Source organism: Larimichthys crocea, chromosome X (genome assembly GCF_000972845.2).
Source record: "Larimichthys crocea isolate SSNF chromosome X, L_crocea_2.0, whole genome shotgun sequence".
In the NCBI taxonomy this organism is placed as follows: domain Eukaryota; kingdom Metazoa; phylum Chordata; class Actinopteri; family Sciaenidae; genus Larimichthys; species Larimichthys crocea.
In genome coordinates, this window is record NC_040020.1 from 1,404,205 (window position 1) to 1,430,911 (window position 26,707).

The 26,707-nt window shown below is 45.0% G+C and overlaps 1 protein-coding gene across 5 annotated transcripts in view; it reads right to left on the reverse strand.

The window, feature by feature from the left end:
• Positions 1-325: 325 nt before the first annotated feature.
• dlc1 (DLC1 Rho GTPase activating protein) overlaps positions 326-26,707 on the reverse strand; it is a 75,852-nt gene continuing 49,470 nt past the window's right edge. For 2 of the 5 annotated variants that reach the window (XM_019256985.2, XM_019256988.2), the window contains 13 exons: positions 16,773-16,844; positions 15,056-15,137; positions 13,816-13,879; positions 9,693-11,359; positions 8,856-9,035; positions 7,279-7,438; positions 6,061-6,268; positions 5,314-5,530; positions 4,818-4,932; positions 3,209-3,424; positions 2,133-2,350; positions 1,863-2,036; positions 326-1,751 (listed from right to left, as the gene is read on the reverse strand). In XM_019256985.2, the coding sequence (XP_019112530.2) occupies positions 1,652-1,751; positions 1,863-2,036; positions 2,133-2,350; positions 3,209-3,424; positions 4,818-4,932; positions 5,314-5,530; positions 6,061-6,268; positions 7,279-7,438; positions 8,856-9,035; positions 9,693-11,359; positions 13,816-13,879; positions 15,056-15,137; positions 16,773-16,844 (3,473 nt within the window). In that variant the 3' untranslated portion in view covers positions 326-1,651. Of the gene's footprint in view, positions 1,752-1,862; positions 2,037-2,132; positions 2,351-3,208; positions 3,425-4,817; positions 4,933-5,313; positions 5,531-6,060; positions 6,269-7,278; positions 7,439-8,855; positions 9,036-9,688; positions 11,360-13,815; positions 13,880-15,055; positions 15,138-16,772; positions 16,845-21,558; positions 21,760-22,841; positions 23,161-26,707 lie in introns of those variants that run through there. The other 3 variants (XM_010743846.3, XM_019256989.2, XM_027282646.1) reach the window with 3 other exon arrangements.

The following is a 26,707-nucleotide window of genomic DNA, read 5'->3' on the forward strand; positions in this document are numbered from 1 at the left end:
ATAAAACATTTGTTCATTTCTGTAACACAAAGCTTAACATTTACAATAAAATAAAATAAAATGGTATGATACAAAACAAACATATATCTGAGGTATAAATATATTTGTTTTAAATTAACTGTCATTGCCATGCGTTATTATTTGACAGGGACACAGTTAAAAAGGTACAAACGTTTACGATGTGAACAATGGCTTAGTGAATTAATCCTACAACTCTACATGACGAATGACGCGGAGCCCTCAGATCGAAGCGTGAGCGTTACGTAATGAAGAAGGTCGACTTCGTTTATGAGGACCTCAATCTTTTACTTCTTTTTTTAAAAAATTTTTTATTTTTGAAAACACCGACACAAGAGCACAGAGAAAGAAGCTTACGCAAAGATAGTATTCCTTCCTTTTGAAATCACACACAAACATTCAATCTGCCCTCTTCTTTACAGTAAAACCTGTAAAATCTCCACCTTTATAAAAGGACCATGTTTTCCTCTGTTTACTTCTCATCTTTTTATAGGACTAGCCAGAGGTTTCTGTTGCAAGTTAGAACAATATGTTGTTTTTTTTCTGTTCTCATGTACATCAAAAATCATCGTGGAATCAATATTTTTTTTTTTATATTGAGGAAAAGTTCAATACTTCTTTCAGCTTTTTTTTCCAAATTTGGTCCATTATCGTACATCTGTTGGTCTTAATCCAGTCTCTTAACACTGAGCCTCACAAACTGTCCCAAATGAGCTTTTACTGTTGAATAATTAGCTTTTTACATAACTCATTTAGCCCATTTATCTTCCAATCAAGGTCATTAAACGTGAATTTTAATTCTTCCTGAGGGACTTGAGCAGACATCTATTTATTTACACGTTAGTATAAGAGGATCTTTCTCCGATCGTTCCTTCTCTTTTCGGTGAGCCAGCCACCGGTTCTCGTCTCTCTTTGCCTTTCCTCTACTCTGTGCTATCCACCACCTGTCATCTCACTACATCCGGTCTATTGTCTCTACTCGGTCTGCGTATTACCAGCACATTCACATCTTTCTTCACCCATGGATTCATCAATCAACTGACTATAATATTGTCTACTATTCCTCCTGTGCTTTGCTGTAACAGAGGAAAAAAAAAGGAGCAGAGGTAACACAAGACAGACACAAACCATTACCGTGAACAGGATACTGTATGTACATATTATGCTGCCACTGGAAACCAGTGCGAGGATGTATTTATTAACCGTTTTTGTCGCATTGAACACTCATGCACACACCCGCACACACACACACACACACACTTGCTGAATCCTCCCTTGCTTCTCAGAAGCAATAGCACCCTTTGGATAAAGTTTAAACCTCACATCCCGTATCGGCGACGTCATGTCCTTTGGCCCAGATAAATGTCCGTGTGACATGAGGCCTCTTGGCAGCACACCGAGAGCCCCAAACAGAACAGTCTGCTGTGACAAAATCAGAGCAAATAAAAAGTCCTTCAATCCAGGATCCAGGATTTGTCCTTTTAATGTGACTATAAAGAGACTTGGACCCATCTAGCTCTCTATGTTGGAATGGGTGTAATGAGTCATTTCGAGTCCTCTGGAGGATCCAAAATATGGTCGAGGTTCAAAGGAGCTGTTGAGTCTGTTGTCGCCCACATTGCACGCTGCTTTCTCATTTGTCCATGGACACAGTGAATGAGTCACGTATCCGCGCCACCTCGGCGGCGCACAAGTGTCCATACAGTTTATTGTACCACTCTGGGAAACGACCCCTAAAGAAAAGAAAAGAGACGTGGAGTTAGCTGAAAAACACTGAATGACCACCGAACTAGGTCAAAACGAATCCTTTAGTTTGTCTTTGCTCCTGTCGGACATTCACTCACCTGCAGTCGATCCTGGAAATATGTGTGAGTCTGGACTTGCTGGATCCGCAGGGCTCGATGTAGTAACGTGAGGTGAGGACATTGGCCCGGACGCCTACAACAGGCACGCCTTCATGGTCCACAGATGTACACACAAGGGCACAGGCTCCCTTTGGCAGGTCTGTCGCCCATGTTCTGGTAGAGTGAATAAAGAGTTTGGATTAAAAAACAAAATCGGAATAAGTTGAAGACAAAGGAGGCAAACGGAGGACAAGGACGGGACTTCTCTACCTGAGCACCAGGTGGTCTCTTGTGGGGTGTGGAGCCATGGTGTTCCTGACATACTGGTAGACCTCCGTCCTCTCATCCAGGGACTCCACTATCCGGCTCTCGAGCAGGTCCTCGTCCCAGTGCCCCTGCTCCCGCAGCACTCGTGCCAAAACCTCTTCGGGGCTTGCAGGCACCTCCACGTTCACCTTCCACAGCCGCAGTGGAAACCCATCGTGCACCTGGAGGAACAGATACCAAGTACTTTACAAAGGGTTCCCTTTTTAATTGCCGATAGGTGAAAGCAGAGAGATGACAGGAAATGAGAGGAGACAGGAATCCTGGTTGGACCGGAACCGGAGATCCGGTTCATGGTCACAGATCTGTAAGATACTTGACTTAAGTGGGCAGGAGGGGTTAATGTGGTAAATATATATGAAGTTCAAGCATCTTATGCGTGCTTCCTTCAGTATATCTAATGTCATCAGTCGTATTCACAGAAATTAGACATGGCAATCCAGCTTTAATTTAACGCAACAACAGTCAGGCTGTGTTTCAAAGTCCATCAATGCCCTTTAGTCGAGTCAGCTGCTTCGATTTGCCATCAGATGATTAAAAAACAACAACAACAACAGAAAAACACTCTCTGCGCCTTGTGACTCTGAAACTAGAGGAAAGATAACTTCGTACAGGGGCCCCTTGCGCAACTAGACACAGGAAATGTGTATGTGTCTATGTCAAGCTGATGTCATTCTGGGATAGAGGCCAGTGCTGGGATGGGAATGAGAAGGCAAGGGCTAGGCCAGTTTCACACGGATGTGTTTCTATACAGGAAACCCTAACTGCTGGTTTTCCACTAGATATTTAGAGAAGCAGGAGAGAGTTTGGAAAGGCAGACATGAAGAGGAAAAGGAGAAGACAGGAAACACAGATAGTTGAGTGCCTCATGAATAGTGACTTGTTTACACACTGAAGACAGATTGACTGATGATCTGTATTTTTTCTTTTTATTTGATCACCGCTTTTAGACTCAAGCCCGAACAGATGACGTGTGAAAAGAACAGTATTTTTCTTAATGATGAATAAACAAGTGCTCTTACCTTCCTGCATGCCAGCTCGGCGTGCTCGGGCGTGGAGCAGCTTTCGTAACCCTTAAACTTGTCCTTGGCCTCTTTGAGGTGGGCGTCTAGGCTGTCCTGTAGGAAGGCCCTGTAACCTCCACGCCCGGCCTCTTCACCTGCGAGGTCCTCCAGGCGTTGTGGCAGCAGCGCCTGCTCCACGTACGAGTTCCTGCAGCGGCTCATTTCCTCTGGGATCTGCGTGAAAAGACGAAGGAGAGGGAGGACGATGAGTGTCTGTCCTGACTTTTACATTATGTCGGTGTATGATCAGTAAATGTGTTGATTTGCTTTTTTTCATTTATGAGAAATATCGATAAGTGCCAATGACAAAACTGTTGTTTGTGTGCTCACCTGATATCTGAGTTCAGGTTCATGTCTGTACAAACATTTTGTGACATTAAAACTAGTTTAAAAGCCAATATGCAGCTTACAAACTGACAAAAAACATCTGATATTCATATATATTCTGGATTTCTGAATGAGGGATGAGTTCATTGAGCTTATTTGCTTAAAAAAATGTTTATTTTTCATAATTTTTATGTCTTTAAACTTGTCTGGAGGGAATCTTTAAGTTATAAATGTCCTATGATCAGTCTCTAGTCTCTATTCGTGTTTTGTTTTTGTCAGGAATCCCCACCCTGATTACACTGATACCCTTGATTAGTGGGAAACTGTATTAAGCGTGACTTAATCAATTAAAAATGGAAAAACAAAGCACATCCTATTTTCATCTCCGTGTTTGTCTAGCTCATTCTCATTCCATATTTCAGGTTTAATTGAAGACTAACAATATTACAGTCTAAAAACAGGGTTTTCATTAGATAATAAAAGGCTCATTAGGACGGTGGTGAATTACCAGTCAGTTTATTTCATGGGTCATATTCCTTTTATGAAACTCCACAAGCAAACAGAGATCTAATTAAAAGAAAATAATTTGCGAGGTAATTGGGTTTGCTTGCTGTGTGATGTGAACATGACAGGAAGCCAGGAAGCTCCTCCACAATCTAATTAAACTTTGAGCAGTAATGACCCGCAGTATGCAGCCTTTTAGCATTTACTGTGGCATGTCAGAGATAACTGCACTGGGCAGGGCAACGTTTCAGGCTGAATGGGATCCAAAATTGGATTAGTAAGAGTGTAGTTTGCTGATTATTTCAAGTTTATCCAGTCAAGTGCTCTGCGTGTGGACACACAGAACCACACCAGATGACGTGGTTCATGTTTTTTTTTTTGCGTGTGCTGTATTTTAACTTTAAATGGACAGAAACATGAAGTAAAGCCCAGTTTCTGCACAACGGGGCCATTTAAACCAGGAGCACGGCTGGCACGGCTACTTTATGTAATCATAACACTGCTTGACCAAATGACAGCACGGATCGGATCAACAAATTATGTAACCGGGACTTTGTTTGTTTACTGGACAAACACAGGCGCACAAGGTGTCCAGGTGACATGGTACACTGACATTCAAGCTGTCAACAGACACAACTCATGCACGTTCGCCACAGGCTAGTAAATCTACGTGACATCGTCAACGTTTCGCTTTAACCCTAAAAGCGAGACGTAAAAAAGCTAAAAAGCTACTGACCCGGAAGAGTTTCCTGCACTCCTGGATCATGTGTGCCAGGCCATGAGTGGCAGCCAGGTTCTCATTCAGGTCTCTCTGGTCCGGCTTTCCCAGTGTCTGCTTCCTGTTCATCACCCTTTGACAATGAAAAAAAACAAAAACGAAGAGGGACACAATGAGATTAGAAACAGCATCCATCATGGAGACAGCAGGTGTTAGCGAGGGCAGAGGAAGTGAAAGAATGAAGGTGTTTTGCTTGTACGCCTGATGAACCCTCATCTGCTAAATGCGGAACATAATATGTTACTTAATTAGCTGAAGCTGTTTGTGTGACCTTTCTGTTTCCTGTCTCTCTCCTTTCCTACTCCCCAAGTTTTGCCCTTTTCCTTTTTCCTTTCCCCCCCGAGGCCTGCTCTGTTTTTTCCTGTTTTTGAAAACGTGGATATTACACGTTATATAAGCTGTTCATACAAAATCAGTGACCGGTGATCATTACAGACCGCAGACACACACACACCTTGGCGAGGAGCTCTCCTTGCGCCGCAGCGTGTTGAGGTGGAAGAGGGACGGGGCCAGACAGACTGCCAGGTTGGTGGGGGTCATCTGGTTCTCGCCGACGCTGGCCGTCACGTCGCTCAGCAGGCACAGCAGCGTCCGCAGCGCCTCGCGGTTCTCGTCGGGCAGCAGCAGCACGGCGGCGCGCACCGCTTGCAGACGGAGTTCTTTAGGCATGTCTGGAGAGGAAGGAGGAGGATGCCGTGGCTCGGATTAGCGTTGAGTGTGGAAAAATCTAAAACTAATAACCACTGCCGTGCTGCGTTATGTCATCTTTTTTTTTTTGTGTGTGTCTGCTGGTTGAGTTTGAGTAGAGCTTCCCTCAGCCTGCCAGGAATGAGCTGTGATGGGCTCTAAGTGTCTTATATAAGCCCTACATTTGTGTGTGTGTGTAAACTATATGCTTCATGCTTCATACTTCATGCACAGGACTGCTTTTGTTTCACCTTATATAAACAGTTCCTAATGCGGCCATTGCGATCGCACAGGAACAGAACCTGAACACTGTGAGTCACAGGAGGATGAGCCGACTCTGTATCACACATATCACCTCAGTCCGCAGGTATTTCCTACACTTATCTTGTTTGTTTTCTTTTTCACAGTTTCACAATTTCTTGCTCCATGGCGGGCAAACAAAAATCCCGCTTGATGCAATCATGTTACAGACTGTGCCTCTGCAAGATTCTGTTTACACTGTGCGTGTTCTTACACTGATAAATCTGGAGGAAGGTCTCAGACAGTTTGCTGGTGAGCAGGGGCTCTGGCAAATCTCTGAAGTACTGCTTCAGCATGTCCGCGACGTCGTACGCCGATTGGCCCTCGTAGTTGACTCCTCCCCCGTCTGCGCCGCACGCCTCGTTCATCTGACGGAGAGCTTGGATGCGAGATTTAACTCCAGATTTTCTGAAAAGACCCACCTGGAAAAAAGGACAAAGAGAGGAAGGGTTACATCATGTGTACGCGCACAGAAACCTGATAAGTCTAGCTTTGAACTTTAATTCCCTTATTAGTCTCAGCATTACCACGAGCACAATGTCTGATCCTATCATTAAGGCGTATCAAAAAGTGATTAATGTTCCCAAAGCACATTGAAAAAAAAGCTGCAGTCTGTTATCATAGAAAATAATATTCTTGACTTATCCCCAAATCCAGAGCTTACAGTCAATATAGTTACATCAAAACAGGTCCTGTTGACTGTATTTACGGAGATCTGTGACACCCAGTGGGCATTCTTGTACTGAGCGTTGTCTAGGACCTCGTCGGTGGCCTTATTAGGGTGTATGAAATGGCAGCGTTGGGGAGGAAAAAAGAGAAAAAAGGGCCACTGGCTTGTCCAGCACGAATATTTTCCATGAGCTTTCACCACTTCCAAACAGAGGCGCCTTGTCCTACGCCTCACGAAAAGGAACACCATCACTCTGTTTTCTGTTTTGCCTTCCATTAACAGCGATTTTGCCCGTGCTGCCTCTTTCTCTCTCCTTTACGAACGTACACACACACACACACACACACTTCGAGATACACCTTTCGTAATGTCTCTGCATTAAACAAGACAGACAGGTGATTGAACAGCTGCGCACTCGGACTCTCTCCAGGCCTCACCGCTTCGGCAAACGTGTGACAGAAAAGGGGGACAGACAGAAACTGTATACACACACACACACACACACACACACACACACACACACACTGACTAAGTGGGTATCAGACTTTTTCCGATTCACTGCTCCATCTTATGTAACGGTGAAAAAAATCATGGATGAACATTTGACTGATTGCAGATGTCCTCACATGCTGACATTATGTAAGTTTTGCTCTTTGCGATGGAAACTGAAAACGACACACTGGCAGGAATCTTGACGCTTTATGTACACTGCAATTACACATCTGTCCATCAGTGTGTGTTTACTTGTGTATTTTACGTTACCTGGTCGAGGCACTGGTTGCGCAAATAGCGCATGGCCTGCTGGATTCCCTGAGGGAGGGGCTGTCCTGTCCGCTGGACGATGACTTGTAAGGGCACACCGAACACATTCCTGTCTTTGTAGTCGCGCACCTTGATCCGCTTCATAAACTTTGGCACAGCCCTGCAACATACACACACACAAAAAAAGAGAGAAAACTCATCAACGTCAGCTGGACGATGACGTGGATTTTATGCGAGAACATGACGCAAATGAGAGGAAAAAGAAGAAGCGCCAGTTGATATTCAAACATTTGACGCACAAGATGGATTCAGATGGTTTTCCGTTGAATTCAGACTAAATCAAATTACTGCAAAATCAGCTCGGCTACCAAAGTGTGTGTGTGCTTAATGTGTGTGCGAGGAGGAAGTGTCTGCAGAAGCCTGTCTCCAGGTTTATGAGAGGGGTGGTAGGATGTACGCCGGGGTGCCAGAGGGGGAGGATCCCACTGCTTTATACATCCGCACACAAAGTGTCTGTCTCCCCATGTGTGTGTGTGTGTGTGCACACTTGGGTGCAAGTGAACACCAAGTCTATAACCACAAACCCCAGAGTTGAAACATGCAACTCCGTCCTGACCGTTTCACAAGAATGCGGCCACAGATTTATAGCCGTGTGTCTATCTGCATGGGTGTGAGTGTGTTTAGCGGAAAGACGCTATGCGTGACTCAGGACAAGCTCGTCTTTGTAAGAGCAGCCGTTCACAAGACACGGAGCGCTTCTCTAAACCGCAGTTTAGGAAAAATGGAAAAGGAGCATATTATGATCCACGGCCTGGAATTCTGAATATGTGTGGGCCTCCGGCGACCCAACAAGTGGCCTCTGTCTTTCAGTGATCTTTCAGCCTGTCATAAGACAAGCCGGGGTCATAACGCTTTCTATTCCTGTCCAAGGAAGGCCCCGCGGGCAGAAGGGACAGGGGAAGTCGAAAAACACATCAAGATGATGTGTTTTTTCACTTTAGGTTCATTGGACGTCGTAAAGTTGTATAAAACATTGATGGTAAAGGTAATTCTGGGTGACTCTCAATGTTGGCGGTAAACAAAGTTGTCGTCACATCAAGACTTTTCCCCAAAAGTTCCTTAAAGAAGAAAAAAGGCAACAATACAGATAAAAAGGGAAGGTAGACGTTCGGCACTGGAGTCCAGTAATAAGTAGGATATCTGGTCCCATCAGACCAATAGTCTAAAAGTGGTAGAGAAGGTAGTGGTGGAGGGATAATTGTTGAGGGCCGATCTTTCCAGCCTCCAGCTCTTGTAACACCATGTGTGTGAACTGCCATGATTGCCCCGTTGAGAAAAAGACAATGTACACCCCTTCCCAGCAATTACGGGCCTGGGAAAAGAATGTGAAACCCAAGCTCTGTGGACAGCCGTCACCACACTATACAACAACCTGCAGATGGAGGGGATTGGGAGAAGGGTGGGATGGAGCGGTAGTAGTTGGATGGATGGATAAATTCAAGGGAATCGCTTGTGAGGAACAATTAGCCAGATGCAGAAGCTTTAAAAAAACACGTATACTCTTCTAGTCCACTCACCAACTGAAGCCATGTTTGTTTGTAGGCGTGTGTTTCTCCAGCAGAGCAGTGAGCTGCAGCAGGGAGAGCTTCTGGAGCAGATTCATCTGTAGCACAGACTGGCAGCTAATCTGGAGCTGGGCCGACGCCAAGCTGGGCCGATGGGAGTTCTGGAAGCTTGGCCAGCGGAGCTTCTGTGGCCTGGAGTGCAGGGAAAGAGAAGGAGGCGGCACAAATTGAGATGTGAGAAGAAGAATGTTGATAAAAAAAAAAAAAAGGAGCACTTTGAGTCTTAAGATGTCATGCTTTTATGTACACGTAAAAAAACGAACACAGCCACACACAGTATTTGTAGTTTTATGTGCCAAGTGATCGGGTTTAGGGATTACAGGGATTTATGTACACATCAATCAAGAGACTGTCTAAAAGACTAAAAAAACCCACGCCCCCCGAAATGTAATTCTGCCTGTGGATTCCTGAAGGAACAGCAACAGTCCCCATGGAGACCAGGCAGCATTCCAGTGTATTCTGCACCATTACGTAAGGAGAGAAGTCTCAGCGTGCCCCCCTGTTTATCCTTTGCTGTCACTTTCTTAGAAAACTCTGTTTTGTTGGTACCTCTGTGTTTGTCTTTCTATTGTTTTGTTGTCCCTGAGCTTTTTCGAGCGTTAAGGTAACGTTTGGCAGACGTTTCACAGAAGAAAAGCATGAGCCTGTTTGGAGGGAGCAGGTTGGATTTTGTCTCTTTTAAAGGATCAGTTCACCAAAACAACAAAAATATATAAGAAGTACGTTTTCAGAGAAACCTTTAGTAGATCCTGCGTCAGTCAGAAGACAGTTTAGATGTTCTTTACTGACCTGCTGCTTCTGGTTAGAGATGCTCCAACACCAGAGTCTCTTCTCTCCCTCATCCCTTCCTCTCCCTCGCCCAGCGGGTTTCCTGTGCTGTCTTGGTCACTCCCGTTCTCCGTCTCCTCCAGCCGGTTCTGCAGTGGAGACGATGGACAAGGCGAGGCCGAGTCCAGTGCCGAGTCTGAGTCTCCTTCTTCCTCTTCATCCTCTTCCTCCTCCTCTTCTTCACCGGCCACAGCTTCCGACCAGGCGTTGACGAACCGCTGCAGGCCGCTGACGTGTTGTAGCACTTGCTCCAGTTTGGGTTCGTCTCCCTCTTCTTCCTCCTCTCTCTCGGTGTAGGGGACGTTGTCATAAAAACTGAGCCGGCTGTCGACGGAGCCCGAAGAGCCACGGCGCTGACGTCTACTTTGCCGCCCCCTGAGGATCACCGAGTTCCCGTTATCGTTCCCGTTGTTATTGCGCGAACTCCCGTCCTGCAGGGCTTTGGGGAAGGTTCCAGGCTTGTGACCTTCTGGTAGATAGAAGAAGATCATTCCGTCCTCTTCCTCTTCTTCTTCTTCTTCCTCCGCTTGTCTGTTATTACCTCCGACACTGAAGTTGTTCCTGCGGTTCTGCTCATCCACTGTCATCCCGTTACTAGCTTTGCAGGGAATGGGTGGGGCAGATTTGGGTGGGGGTGTTGGCTGTCGATCTGAAGCTTGTTGGGGAATGCTGAAGGGATCAAAACCCTCCAGATACATTCCTCCTCTCTTACTAGAGCCTGCGGCCGTGCTGTGGCTGCGAGCGCGAGTCACCGGGCTCGGTGTGCTCACTGCGCTTCCACTGCTGGCTTCAGACTGGCTGCTCCCAGTGCTTCCAGTGCTGCCGTTGCTGGTCTGAGTGGAGTAGGATACGGAGCGATTCCTGTTAAGTGTCATAGTCTGAGTGGGATTGCGGTGGTGATTGAGGTTCTGGTTGAGGTTGATACTGGAGATGTCCACACAGTTGAGCCTCCGCAACTTGTCATCATCTAGACCCTCCTTGATGACAGGGCCGCTGATTTCTATCTTCCCTCCGGTGGTGCTCCCTTTCTTCTTTCTCTTGGAGGTGGTGCCACTGCGCAGCCGTAGGCTCTCCATCCTCTTGAGGAAGCTCTTGGCTCTTGAGCGTGTGCTTTTGCCGCTGCCTCCTCCTCTGTCCAGACTTCCTCCCAGTCCTCCCATCCCTGTTTTCACATCGAAGGTGAACTGCCCGAGTGTCTCCAGGGGCGATGGGGGCATCCCATCAGACAGAGAGTCCTCGTTGGCGCATCCTGACCCGCCCGTGCCGGACGACGAACACATGCTGGCTACAGAGCTGGCCCGAGTGGCACCAGCGGGTACAGCTTCATTTGTCAGGGTGGCGGCATGGCTCTTCTCTTCTCCTCTTCCTCCACTTCCGCTGCTGTGGATGGAGCCCACTTCAGGCTGTTCACTGAGGTCGGTCAGCACACTCTCTGAACTGTGGCCTTCGTGCAGGGAGAGCTTTCCTTTCTGGGATACTTGGTCCTTGGGGAATGGCGGTGGGGCAGCATCTGAGGACAGTGAGGAAAAAACCTCCAGCTCATCCATACGGGACCAGCGCTTGCTGTCCCTCTGGAAGGTCCAGCGGCCACTGATGGCACAAGGCTCGTCCTCATCGGAGTCCTCACTCTGGATAGGGGAGAAGGAGGGGATAAGAGAGAGGGAGAGAGAGAGGGAGAGGGAGGAGAAAACAGCAAGAAGAGATGGAAAAAGGGAGAGGGGACAGTTAAGAGTTAGACATTATGCACTGCTACGTTTTCCATTTCTTCTCCAACATTCCTCACCTTGGTCCAGGAAACTTTCTGGAGTTATGGAATTTATTTTATAATTGTTGCACTCGCACGTTGCCTTCTGCACATTCGTGTTCAGCTCCTATTTAGTTACTTATGTTGGTTAGCTCTCATTTAGTCTCATTTGCTTGTCATCATTATTTACAGTCCTTTTGTCTGCTTGTTATTAGATATTATTGTCTTCCTCCATCATTACTCAATTTATTTGGTTTGCACTGGTTGGTATTGTCTGTACTGACAAAGCTACTGGACGTGTCCTTAATAATAGATTAGAAATTAATAGTATCTAAGTAAGCGTACAACATGTACTGATGTATAATCACAATAGCCTTTACATGAGCACATCTAATGAGGAATTCCTCTTGGAACATGCCAATGACATAACGAGACAACAGTTTTGCATAACGTTATCTTAAACTAAGAGCATGTGACTTGATGCAGCAAAGATAACTGAGTTCAGCCAGTGGACACGTCTCAGTCGCTTCCTGCGTGCTTAGACAATACACAACGCAGCACAAAGAAATGACTGAGTCACATATGCACCTTCGCAAAATGCACACACCTCCCCCAGTTTGGTTAATCTATCTCAGGCCCTGGAGGGAGTTCAGGAAATTCCATTATGACCCCCATAGTTCACAATGCAGCCGGCCAGACTGGGGTCGCTCCCACCCCTGCCATCTTTATCCCCGCCGTCTGTACATACGCACACAGAGTGTCACTGATACGCCGCTACTGTCAGTCCTTATTCGTTATACCTCTTTAACGCTAACACGACTTCCTCACAGTTTCCAATCAAAGCGGAGGATCAAACCTCATAAAAACAAATCACAGCCCGCGATTTAAACACCTCCATCTTTCTAAAGCTCTATCTATAATCAGAACTTAGCAAAAACACATCTGGATCTGTCAAAATAAAACTTCTGGAAAGTAATTGACTCGAGGGTTGTTGTTTTTTTTAAAGCAATAATCAGAGCCTCTTTTACAAAGATGCCAGGAAATTAGCACTTTGAATAAAAAATTCCACTAGTAAAATGATCAAATCCGTGAAATCCATGTTCCACTAGTTGACTGCCAGTGTTCCTGTTTCACTGCTCACATGGGCTGCACATACAGGCATCATTAATCACATGTTCTGCAGTGGAAACATGATGTAATTTCAAATAAAAATGAACAAAGAGTGTAATGTATGCTCGCTCCTTACGGGGATTTTATTAAAGTCATTGATTTAAAGAGGACGAGGGATTTTCGTGAGTTTTTTGGATTCCACTGTGACTTTTCGCTCCAGTTATGTTGTCAGGAATGTGAGATAACAGCGGTATGCTATTTATTGTGCACAGACCGTCAACTGGTTATCAACATTCATATCTTATCCTCAAAACCATCGAGCCACCAAAAGATTTACTGCAACGGTGACTGCTTTGAATGTGACACGGAGTCTGCGCAATGAAAACTATTTATTCTTACACTTTGACGCATCAAATCAAATCAAGAAGACTGTGAAGCTGTGAGATGGAGATTTAAGAAAGTGGGAATGTTAAGACACGAGGAGATCAATGCATTCCTAAGCTGTCTAAAGGGGGTGGGGGGGCTCTTCTACTTTTCTCTGTTGACTCCTGAAATGAAAGGTGCCACAGAAAGGGTCATCCTAATGAATACCACCACACACAGAACAAGGATGTTACTATGTAGCACTTAAGGCCATTAGGGAATTAAAGTTGATTTGTACAAAAAAGGAGCAATTCTCGTCACAGAGTGTGCGCCAGTCTAGACTTTCAGGTTTGCTTTAAAACAGGCATAGTCTAAAAAAGTGGGATATTCACAGAATTAGCCTCCCTTCTTTGAAGAGGAAAAACACTTTCCAAGGGGCTCTTTTCCTTGAAAGTGAAATCTAAGAGTCTTGGTGTTAGAAGGGATTACTTAGAAACATAGCATATTGCAAAAGTGCCACAAATGCAGCATACTGATTCCTTTTGTGGTGAACCAGAGGTATGAGGAAATATTTGAGAAAGAAGGGGAGCAGGCATTGAGTAGGGAGGAGTCCTAGTGAATGCAACCCCTTCATTTAGACATTAAAGCTATCCTCCTTCCCCCTAGGGTCCTCACAGCCCAATTGATATAGAAATAAACCCAACAGGTGCCTTCTCATTAAACAAGACGAGAAAAAAAAACACACACCTTTGCGCCCTGTGGCCACGAGTGAACTGATGGTTGAGGTGAGGGTAAGCAATTGTGGTTGGAAGAGACGTGCAAAGGGGCTTTTCAGAAAAGGAGTGGGGTTAATGTGTGTGCACTTACTCTCTTTCTCTGCGGCGATATCTCCAGTCTCATTAGAGCACACTTGTTGAGGGTGTTCAGTCTCCTGCAAAGCACAAAAACACACAACACTGGTTTACATTTAAGACGTTTAAAAATCTTCTAGCCCTCTGACTTTTCCTAAAACGCAAACCTCTCATCGCCAAGAGGATGTATGATGGAAGAAAGGATGAAACAGGATGAAAAACTGAAGAGGGGAAGAGAAAGACAAGAGCAGGGGGAGCGCTGGGTGCACCCAGGCTGCCTAATGAGCTGCTGAAGGATAATCCCCACATGAGCGGGAAGAGAATGAGAGGGAGACAGAAAGGGAGAGAGCAAGGAGAATGAAATCTGCTGGAGTGGCGACGACAACTTGTGGAGGGAGGGGGGGGGCTTAGGCAGAAAGCTTATCCCCCCAGCCACCTGGAGAAGGGGAAAGAGGCTGGTGGTGGGGTCCACCCTCTGGAGAGCTCTTAGACCAGATCATGTAACAATGGAGAGATGAAGGGATGGGAACTGAGGGATAGTTGGGGCAGTGGGGAGGGGGCGAAAGGCTGCCAAGAGAGGAGACATTGAGATGATAGCTTCCAGATGTATGGAGGGACACCTGCTGTGGTTTATTACAGAGAGTCGGAATTTGATGAAGGAGTCAACTCCATTAAAGAGCCATTAACCTTCTTCTCATATGCTAATTAATATAGTGGGGGCACCAACTAGAATGCAAACCCAGTCCTCTCCAATGATACTGTCATTTAGCCCCCTTCATAGACACAAACCAACATTCCTGAAACTTTTAGGCACTCTGAAACCACTAATGCCCCAGTCGGGGAGGCAAATTTTGGAATCTCCTATAACACAAAGAGGCTGAGAATGTAAGGAGCATTGCGTGACCGTAGCAATGCCGCAGTGAAAGGTAGGAGCGAGATATCTGCTTGCCAGGATACAAAAGACTCTAATGACAGAGGTAAACACTTGAGAGGTAAACTCATGAGAGAAGAAGAAGGTATGGGCATGTAAAACTGAATGGAGAGAGGAAAAAGTACAGTGCATGGCTCCAAGGTGCTTATCGTGTCATTCTTTCATCTCATAGGCAACTTTCCAAAGCATGCCTCCTTTTGAAGTCATGCCCTCATGGCTTCATTCGAGGGGGGAAAACAAGAGATAGCATAGAAAAGAAAAAGCGTGTAACATCAAAAGAAAGAGAAAAGAAGCACAAAAGGTTCAGTGTGACTTGAAGTTTCACCTGCAGAGCGCCTCAATAGCGTCCCGATCGAGGAAGTCATGGTCTCTGGTCACTGAAGAGATGTCGATGGGAAATTGGGCATCTAAACATAAAGATAGAGTCAGATCAATGTGGGTATCTTTGTGCCACTGATTGGATCAATGTGCGCAGACAAAACTAAGAATACAACCCATAGTCTTTAAAAAACACGCCCACCCACTCAAACACCCACCAGGACCTTCCGTCCCACCTTCTCCCCCCCATACAGCCTTGATGAAAAGCTAAAAGAGGAAGTAGCGTCTTAGCCGACCAAACAAACACAGCTGCAGCTTTCAGACCTGGCAGGCAGGGGGGATGTGGAGCACAGAGGGAGAAAACAGGGGATTGATTGAAGAATGACAATAGGTACTCCACCACCGCTCAGAGGTCCCACTTCCTTTTCTCCTTCTCGTTCTTTCTCCCCTTGTCTTCCCCATTAACAGGATCACTTTTTTTCGCAGAGTCGCAATGGCACAAAGATAAAGTGTGCCATTAATCATACAGAATATTTACGCAACATAGTCTAGTACGGGTATGGATGGACAGATTTGAAGTTTTCTGGAATGCCCTGACCCAACCCAAAACGGGAATCCTGCATCTAAACCCCCCCAGGCTGCGATGATGATAACAAAATGCCATTCAAGGGAGGCCAGCACCTTCAGCCTACTGTACTGAAACAGGCCTATCAGTATGCTTATCTTTAGTGGGGCAATAGTCTTGACAGCACTGACAATAGAGATTGTCCCACGGATATAAGGGAAGGAAAAATGCTCGCCTGGAGAAGGCGACTAACCAGCGAGTGTGTAAAATCGGCGCGTTGGTTTGTGATTGATTGTGGTTTGGCACTTTTGTGTTGCTGTTCATAAACAGCCTCATCACCTGTGTGCAAACACAATGAGTTTTCCGTTCAAATAGGAACCCTTTCACGGTTAAGTGACGACGGGCAATGACCTGTTGACAATAGCGGCTTAGTCCTGCTGTCATCATCCTGTAGTTACGTAAGGGCAACTGGTGCGCACATGGTATGCTACAGTTTAGTTTTAGGAGTTGCTATACGAAGTGTCAAGAATGTCTGATGTATTCTGGTGAGCATGTATTTAAAACTCCGGGGATCAGGCGATGCTTTCTTTCTCAGCCATTTGTCATTGTATGAGTAACTTTAGAGGGTGCAGAAAACATGTTTTGTGTTTATACTACCAAGGTAAGAAAGACCTTTGCTCCCTCAGAGTGTCACTATATGAGTTACATCATAGTTAATGTTTGGAATATAGTAGCTAAGGTTTATGTGACTTTAATTGCATAAGCAAAGCAAAGTACTGGGACTAAAAAGAAAAGCACAGCCCTCACTCCTCAGGAATGTTATACTGTTTGTGGTGAGTATGCATGCAAAGACCAAGTGTTCATGTTGGTGTTTTGTGTGCTTGAAAAGGACACAGTGGTGTTCTACATGAGTTCATTTATACAACACCAAACGGGCATGTGCTCACAGTTTAGATTTAAAAAAAATGAAAGAACGCTCTTTTAGTAGATCTGCCTGCTTTTAATTCAGATTTCTTTTTTGCCTGTAGACAATGATTGTGCCATCGTTCCCAGTGTAACTGTGGATTTTTCCACATGGTGCCAGTGTGAATAGAATCTGATTTGTCTTTCCTATCTTGCGGTGGGAGAGTGGGTGGAGACGTCTCATAGAGGTCCTTACCTTCGTAAAGCTGGGCGTACTGCGGGAACCCTGCTGCTCGGAGCCAGGTACAGGCCTCTTTGGCTTCAATCTCTGCAGAAATAGAAAAACAAAAAAACAAAGGCACGTTAGGTGTTGTGGGAGATGCTTTAACCCACCTGAAGAGAAATATAACTGAAGTACACATACAGCAACATGTGACACCAAGGCTTAAGTATAAACTAAGCTTGATTTGAAAAATACAATCCTGTCAAACTATCAAAGTAAGACAAAACTCCAACACACCAACAGCTTATCAAATGTGAACCCCCTTGACCTTATTAGCTATCTCACACTCGGCCACTCTCCTCTCACATGCTCCTAAAGCTCAAAGCGTCATTCGTGCGAAGTGTGTTAACTTGCCTCACACCCCAAGTGTGTGCAACTTAAGCTCCTTATCCAGGTACGGTGGTGGGTTTCGTTGTTCACACAGAGATCTCGGACAGAAAACGTCTCAGCAGAGCTCATTTTGTGACATTTTAACGTTTTAAAACTGCTTGTTTGTTTTTTGGATGTCTTGTAAATTCATAAAACTTAAGGAACCTTGACTAGGAGACAATGTTTGCGTCCAGTGTCCATCAGTGCCATTACTACATTTGGACACTGCCATACAAACTGCTCCAAAGCCCCCTTTAAACACAAGGTGTGACATTTGGGCTTGTTGTGCTAAGTACTGATTGAATGTTGGGGTCCACTGTGTCAGAGGAGCCACGGTGATGTCTCCCAATTATCTGCGAAAGCCCTTTTAGTTGACATATGCCAAATGGCTGCAAACACCCCAACCTCCTCAATTGCTCCTTCACCTCCACAGTCAGCAGATTGTAGAGAGGAGGCAGACAGAGGCATGTCTCCAGGCCTTAAGAGCTGACTTTACAATGTCCTCTTTAGTGCAATGACAAGTACAAATGTAGCACAACCTTGAGAAACACTTGTAAACCAAAACCAGTAGAACAAAGGCAGGAAAAGACACTGGTAAACCATGAATGAAAGTGACAACATAAAGAATGACTGCAAAAGTGAAATACCTGCTAATCCTGTTACCGGTGCAGTGAAGTTTGAAATTTAAGGCACAAAGGTTTTTGTTTCAAATTATACAATGCTTGCATTTAGACATTGTGGTGATGTCCTTTAGGCTTTAAATAGGGGTGCTATGTTTGGCTGAGCGTGCCTGAGCTAATAGTAACCATCGGTAAAGAGTTTATTTTATCTTCGAAACATCAGTCCGGCAGTTCCACCTCATTTCGGGACTAAATTACACCAAGGATTCGTTGTTTTAGCGAAAAGAAAACAGAGGCACTACAGAGATGAATGTGCAATAAATAATGTCAAACAAATGTGAAACCAACAGCTGCGAATTGACTTGACGTGGACAAAAGAAAGGTAACCATCAAGTATTGTCAAGACAGACAGGGAGGTCAGAGGAAGACTACTGCTGCTAAGGGTCTGGGCTCAACTATATACGAGCATTTACATACCAACAACAAGCCTAGACGGCAGACAAACCCACTAACAACAAGGTGTGACACGACCAAGACAGGGTCTCCCTTCTGCCACTGCAGGGGCCAGCAGCACACCTCAAGCAAACCGCTGTGACACCAGCATGCACCCGAGTGTCAAATAACACATTAACAACTATGTTTTAACGCTATTCTATTTGACAAATGAGCTCCGTCTCTCCTTGTGGATGCGAAAAGGAATGTCTCAGAAGCTGCGTGTTCGGTGGGTGTGTTGAGCCTAGTATTTTTGGAGCGTAGTGAACCCAGAGGAACCGAGAAACCAAAAGGGTAATTATACCAGCATTCTTGAAAGCGAGCGCTGCGTAGGGCCAGAGATTCTTGTGTCTGCTTGCGTATCTATGTGTGTGTGCACATGCGAGCCCCGTGTGTGTTTGCAAAGACCGACCTCATGTTTAAAGACAAACCACTCAAAAGACAGTAAAGCTATTGAAATGCAAATTGGACACACAAACACATGGTTTGCTTTCCACCCCAAACCCCCAAAAAAGAGAGCTATGGGATCCATTAAGTGCCTTTGGAGGGAAGCTATCCAGTGACACACCCCGATGGGCTACAATATGTGTCAAATCTACTTTAAAGTGACATATTGTGGGTTTGTTGCCCCCTCGGAAACAAAATAATGACTGTATTCACCGCACAGATGGATGAAACCGAAAAATATTTGTCGCTGCACCGCATTGTGTCTCAAGCAAGAATATTTTTCTATCTTTTGTTTGGCTGGAGGAAGTGGACAGGGGCATGGGGCATCTGGCACAAACAACCCTAACAATAGAGCCGCACACATAAACGATCTTACGTATCTGGAATTGGAAAAAAAAAGTTGGATCAACAAAGTCATAAAAGAGGTTTAAAGAATATCTCAGGCACTCTGGTCATAAAAATGTCATCCTACAACACTCCGCCCAATCCTTTACATTTCTGTTTGCTTTAAGAACTCGAGAATCGTGGGTGTATTTGATTTTTTTTTTGTCTTCCCTCACTGTCCAAGCCAATCCCTTAGCCCTCGCCAGGGAACTACCTCACTTCCTCTTCCTGCTTCCCTCGCAGGAAGAGAGCCGAGCGGTGCTGCAGTGGCCGACCACCCGGCTGTAAGGCCCTGCCTTCGTTTGTTCCTGGCCAGATAATAGGCGAGGAGGCAGCCAAGACAAACACCGGCTCCGGTGATTGTGTGTACTTAACAAAAGTCCTCATGGTTAAAGACGGCTTCAAAGCCACACTGGACAAATATGTCTTGCTGCGAGTGCTTAGCACTTCAGTATGTTCCATCGCCGAGTCGTCCTCAAGTAGAAAACTGAAGTACGCTACCTTGATAATGACGCTGACGTTTGGGCTACATGTGCCAAGCTGGCTGAAGTACAAGAGATTATAAAAGTGACAGGAGTCGAACCAGTAGCAAAGACTGAAGCCAACACCAGTACTGACAATACTACACATCAAACCAGTCATGCTACAGTTGACCACGTCCATGTAGTAACTGTTAAGAAAGAAAGCAAGTGCAGGCTACAAGGAGAAACCTGAAGTATCAGCAGCATGTAGTTCCCTGACTTTCTCCTGTTTGATCATCTTATAACTGGTTGCCACCTCCTTGACGTGGAGACACTCGAATACACAAACAGCTGGACAGATTATTATGTGAATATAAGTGCAGACTAGACCAGAGCTGCTGGTCCTCCTGAGGCGGCCACACAGGATGTCTGAAACATGTCCGTCAGGCGGGACAGAGAGACAGATGGATATGTGGCCAAAACTGAACTCGCCTCAAAAAGACTAACTGTTACCGTTATCTGATCATTTAAAGTAAATGTATCACTCTGTGGACAGAAATGCACACAAGTCCTCTCAGCTGGAATAAAAAAAATGAGCCACTCCATTAGATCTGCCTGATGCGAATGAGCAAAAACAACACAGTGAGACACACTCCTTCTCAGTGGGAAAGAAAGATGAGAGCGATTACCAGCAGATAACACGACTATTGAGAGCAAATCCGATGCTAATAGAGATTTCATATGGATCACGAGAGGCTTTTCCTCTGGAATTTTACCAAAGCCTGACCTGGTGAGCGGCCAGACAGGGTGAAGCTTCACCCACTGCCCAGAAGCATCAACATCTTTTTCTCTGCTCACTTTAACTCTGCTCGGCCCTTCTCCTCTCTCCTTTTCCTGTGGCAGGAAATTCTCACAATTGCCGACCATCACAGGAGGCAGCGGGGTCTGGCTCGGCCGAGTCTGAACGCTCAGCTCCAGTGGGACTTTTGTCAGAAGCCAGCAAACAAAGGATGCTGCTCCCCACCTCAAAGGCTCTGCTACATACATGGCAAACTAGAGGTCAAGAGTCTTAATACAGTTATCACCAGGACTGGGACTTTGAAGTTGGCAGATAGAGAAGAATGCCTGACTAACAACTGCTGTGAATTGAGGTGGCTTATCTGGAATTACCCGATCGTTGCCGGGGTCTCAAAGTGCCGACTGTAAAACAACCCAAAAGGCAGGCAGAGGGTTTCTTATCAACTCCAGGTCTGAGTGGGTCATTCTGAAGGAGCTGCAGAGTGGGTCTAGACAGGTGATGTGATAAACCAGGCCAGACTCAACGGTAATCTACAACAAGCAAAAGCCAGGAGCCTGGATGCTGCCAGTGTTTGTCCTTTACCTCAAGGTGACAAGGACAAAAACCCCCTGAGGTGTTCATGAACTTGATGAATGTGTTTCTAAACGATTCACTTTGTGAAACTATTTCACGAATGTCCTTAACAGCTTGAATCCGTATAATATCATCAGGACAACTGGAGATTTTTTTTTTTTTTTTTGACGTGACCAATGTGAAATCCCTCCAGTGCTCTCCTGGAATGCAAAGTCGGGCGATAACAGATTTTCTTCCTGATGGGTATTAGGTTTTGTGATTCCATGGTTGAGACAGCTGGTGTTCCCTGAGAGGGTCTGGCTGTTAGCTAAGTGAGACGATGCCAGGAATATCGCCATCTGGCCCGCCTCAAGCTATGCCCTGTTGACACACACACACGAAAGAATAATGCGGTTACTACCATGGTTCATTCGAGTTATCTACCACCAGCCAGGGCAGGCACGAATGAACGGACGAATACGCATGCAAAACACACAGCTGGCCCACATGGATCATCGGAGAGCCAACTCCAGAGCTCCACGACGAAAGATTTATGCTCACACAGAGAGCCCTAGACGTGGATCAGGTGACCAGGGGTATCCTGATAAGCTTTCCATGGCCAGATGACAGCCTACCTGCAAGGACTCCCCCCTTGATAATATCCATTCATAAACAGATCCCAGGACAGCCAGAGTAAGTTCAGCAGAGCAAAAAAAAAAAAAAGAACATATGTGTCTCCTCACGGGAGAGAGAAAGAGTGCCAGCTGGATGTAAATCTTTCAGATAAGACCTCTGCTGACTTCCTGTTTCACAATGAGTGCAGATGAAGTGTGTTTCCTTTATTCGCTCTTCTCCCACCACAACCACAAACTGCTCAACTGTCCCATCCCTGGCTGAAAGAAATAAAGAGACGTGCAGTAGAGATCACAATGAGAAAAAAAAAGTATTGTGGTTTCTATTTCTGTAACTTGTCACTCATTAAGTGTGTGTCAGTGTCATCCAGCCTCTGCATCAGTACTTTCTGTAGGTAAAGCTTTCATCATCACGCCTGCATGTCTATGAGCACGTTCCTAATGGTTCTATGACTCAACTAAACCTCGTTGTGCTCATATCTGTACCAGACCTGAGGTGGCTGATAAGGAACCATGTGTTGGAACAGACAGTTAAAACAGTTGAGACAAAGGGCCAAAGCCCACAAATCAAGTTGAGCCTGCCAGCCCAAGACTAAAAACAGGATTTAATACAACCACAACGCAGCCCCTCAAACCCCCCCTGTAAGCAAAAGGTCAGCAGGCACGCAAAAGGCGCAGGCAGTTAAACAAACTGGAAGCACCGAGAGGGCAGAAATATCTCGGACTGGTACGACACCTTATAATGACCTTAAAAGACAATTTCATCCGATTCAAGCCGAGCTAGTCTGCCGGTGCCCCCCTTTACACCGTGCGCGTAAAAGGAGAGATGTCGAACAAATGTTTGCATCAAGCAAGAAAGGCACGCTCCATGGAGCCGTGCGTAATTTGCCCAAACTTATAAGTGACTCAGATCTGTCGATTTTCTTCTGAGTTGTGACCAACAGTGAGGACACTGGAGACGCAGAGTTATGCGTAAAGCGGGGGGGATTTCTTATCTGACAGCCCGCAGCGTTGCGCCTTAGAGACGACTTAAAGAGTGTTTGACTTCAAGGTAAAATTCAAATAAAGCTTCAGGGTCCTTAATACTAAAAGCAACTAAAAACATGCACACTGTAGACTTCTAATTACACCTAAAAGTAAGCTACATTTATCCTCTAACAGATCAGAGAACAGGAAACCGCTTGAGTATTGTGAGTGTGTGGACACAGTTTTACTTTTAATATAAAACTACTAAAAAATAATGAATTTACAAACACTTAAGGTAAATGATTATGGGATTGACTTACGTGTTAATATCATTTTCTAATGTCTCGATCGCGACCAGCCTCAGCATAAAACTCCCGGCTGCGCTCCGGCAGGCTACGACTGTCCAGTCAGGTCTACTCCACTGTTAAGGCGAAGCCCGCATGATAAATCCAGAGTAAAGAAAACGCAAACTACACAGTCGGCTGCAAATGTCCTCTGACCGTAGCGCAGGACAGTAAATCCATGGTTATAATTTGATTTGGCTGCGATGAAACACACAATTCCACAATCTTCAAAATCCTCCCAACGCCGAGTCCCTAAATGAAGCGGTCCCCCAGCAGGAATGTGAATGGAGTGTAGTGTGATTCAAGCTTTAGGAATGGGCAACTCTGCCGTGGCTCCACCCCCCAACCCCGCTCCTCTACTCTCCACCTGATAAGGAGCTGGAGGCGCACAGATCCACAGGACAACCTCGTATCATGATGTGTAGGGAGGAGGTTATCTCTTTGACACATTATCTACCATTATATTGCGTAAAAGCGCGCTAATTATGACACCAAATCGCTCTTTTGATTTATCACCTGCGCTTCATCTGTTCACTTGTGTTCTTTTTTATTTATTTCTATGAATTACTAATATAATTAACTGATTTTCTTGTTCTTACACATAAAATCGAAAGTGATTAACTGAGCTCCCCGGGATTCCCTTCTATTCATTTCACCTCCTGCCTCCACTTGAGCCTCAACCACCTCCCCTAATAAGCAGCAATTGACTCTGGAGGTTGGTACCTCAGTTTGCATATCATTAGAAAATAGTGGAGACAACTGAGAGACGCTCTTTTGTGACGCCAGATTAGTCTGAAAAGCGCAAGTGGCGCAGTGAAAAGAGAACTGTTGCAGGTATGGTAATGCCTTTTGGTCCTGCCCCTGTCAGTGGCGCGTCTGACTCACGTACACCACCTCAACACATTTAGTCCTGAACGCAGGCCAGATTTTTAGGAAGTCTTGGTGATGCAAACTCTTTACACAACACTACTTAATCACTACAACTGGAAATTACTGTGATAACAAGATGAATGTAACTTATAAAAATGCTATTTCTATATTAACTTTCCCCGCCAGAATAAAAGTAGTGTTTTTTTTGGCACTGTATTATTTACAATCCATGCCTCATTTGGGGGAAATGTGTTGATGCCTCTCACTTTTACATGAACATGTGTGCCTGCATGGGGAAAGGTCACACATTACTAATTTATAATTGGTCTATTTCAAAACAACCTGTCCGGTTTTCCCCCTCGCTATCTTCAGGGACTTTTCATGCACGTTTTCCCAAGAACTCCTCGCCAACGTCAGAGTTTGGCATGAGCCAGTTCTCTGTTATTGCCATGGTGACACACAGGCGCTAAGATACTGCAAAAAAGAAAAAGAAGGGAAAGCCAGACGAGTCACCATGTGGCAGGGAAATACATGTAATCCAAAGTTTGGACAGCGAGTCGGGGGAAAGAATGATGCAAAAAATCCTGGCTAACTTGTGCCTTCTGTTGTTGGCTGCCACGCTGGTCCCAGCTGACTGAGGAGTCACAAGTGATTCACCCAAAGGAGATGCTGCCAGCTAATAAAGTGAGCAAAATCATGAGTCTCTACAGTGCAGGCATTCATAAGAGTGGGTGGGAAGCATTTGAAGCTTTCGGTATATTAAAATAATGTTTTTAAATGTCTCACCTCCAAAATATGAACGTGGCGTTCTACAAACACGCCTTTTTTTATTTGAAATATTCCTGCATAACACATCAGTGTTTTGTTTAGGGCTCCTGGAAAACCCATGCCAATTTTTTAAAAACATCAAAACATATACTTAACATTTTATCATCTTGATACTTAATGACTTTTCCTAATCTTGAGAGAATAGCTCGTAAACATGATGGCGTTTTTCAGACGTCTGCTACAGAAAATAACACATTACTTCTGTTTGGGGTCTCAGAGATTCCTGCTGGTTAAACACAATGGATTTTCACATGCTTTATATCTGTAATTGGTGTTGACAGTGACTTTTTTACGCAGCGCTACACCTCCCAAATCCCAAATAAGTCTATTTAGTTTTCTGTTATCGGAATTTAACAACAGTCTGACAGACAGAAGACATCCAAACTTAAGTCACTTCACAATTTAGACTGACATACTGTATTTCTTTTTCATCTTTAGGGGGAAAACAGGAATATTTCTTCATTCATAACCTATATAACATATATAACAAGAGATATTTCCTTATTTTGTGTAATATACATACAGCACTGGGGTCTGTGGGAACCCAAACAGAAGTAAAGCCAATGTCAACAAAACACAAGGGTTAACATAGCTTTACAAAAACGTCATGCGGTCTAATTTAAATCAGGAAACACTCCATGAAAGAGTAAGTAAACAATACTATGAATCAGGTGGAGTAATTCAGGACCATGCCGTGAACACATTTTGGCTCAAAAAGTGTTTAGGTTTTTGCTCCATCCAGCTAAAGCATCAGCATTATGTCAGCTGATCAGCACTAATATCTGTGCATAACTTCCAAATAATACGTCAAGAAGAAAGCGTGATCTTATGAGCTCATAAAACAGAGAAAAACCTCTTGTGATTTTTTATCTTAAATCTGTAACCTGGAGGGAGGGAGAAAGATAATTATGGTTTGTTAGTTTGTGTGTGAGAAGAGAGGGAGAGAGAGAGAGAGAGAGAGAGAGAGAGAAAGCAAAGAGAGGAAGGAGAGATGAAGAGAGATTACCAAACAAGGCCAAATCCCCGTGCTACATAAACCCCGACCACCCAGAGGCTGCACCCAAAACCCAGACCTAAAGCTACCCTCGGCTGAGATGGGTCAACAACCCTCGCGCAGAGTTGACGGGGTACACACTCTCGAGTTTGTTTTGTGGTGATAGACGCACAACAATGCCAGAGATTGTTGATGAATGTGTGTGGTAAAGTGTGAGAGATCAGACAAGCAGACTGCCGCTGCTGCCAGTTGCTCCGGGGCGAAATGAGTGTGTCTCTTTTAGAGCGTCTACAATTTTCATTCATCAAAGCTCGCCAGACTCAGGCGCTTGTTTGGCTTATGATTCAGATAGAGATCAAATACACATCAGTATAATAAGGGCTTTGGACAAAAGAGAGGAAATGAGGAGATGCATCAGTGTTACTGCAGGCAGACACACTGGATTAAGCCTGCATTAAATGCAACTTTTCCTTAGAAAGGGAATGCAAATAAACAATTTTCCCCTTTAGGAAAGTTTCAGAGGATTATTTTGTGAGTCATAGTAAATTTTACTCGTGTCTCTAGGTGCTCTAAATTATCACCTTTATTCTGAAGTCAAACAATAAGCCCAGGTGTAAAAGTCAGAACAGACCACAGTTTGATAAGAATTAGCCTCATCAACCTGTTGCTGCTGGGTTGTTGGGTGAAGCTACTGTTGTAGGTTGTAAACTTTACAGCGTCACCTCTGACCCGAGACATCAAGGGAGGGGCTGGTCGAGGGAAAAACAGAGAAAGTGAGCATTAAAAATAATTTAAAAGAAAGACTTTAAAAGGAAGACTTGACTGAGACACAGATGTAGAAGTAAAAAAGGATAAAAACCAAAAACATAAATGTGAGAAAAAGATGAAGATTTTCCTCCAGACATGGAGAGTCCTCCTCTGGGCTCGCCTTGGGGTCCCTTCTTCCACCATTTCTAATCCCAAAACATCGGAGGGCAGGTGAGGGTCAGCGGACGGACGCGTCAGTCCAACACACACACACATAAAAACACACAAACACCCAAGGCCGTGTCAACAAAGACTCACAAGAGAGATAACCAAATTATGGGTCTGCAAAGGTCATAGCGACCATCCTGAAATAGAGATGAACATGTTTAAGTGTCTGAGCTGA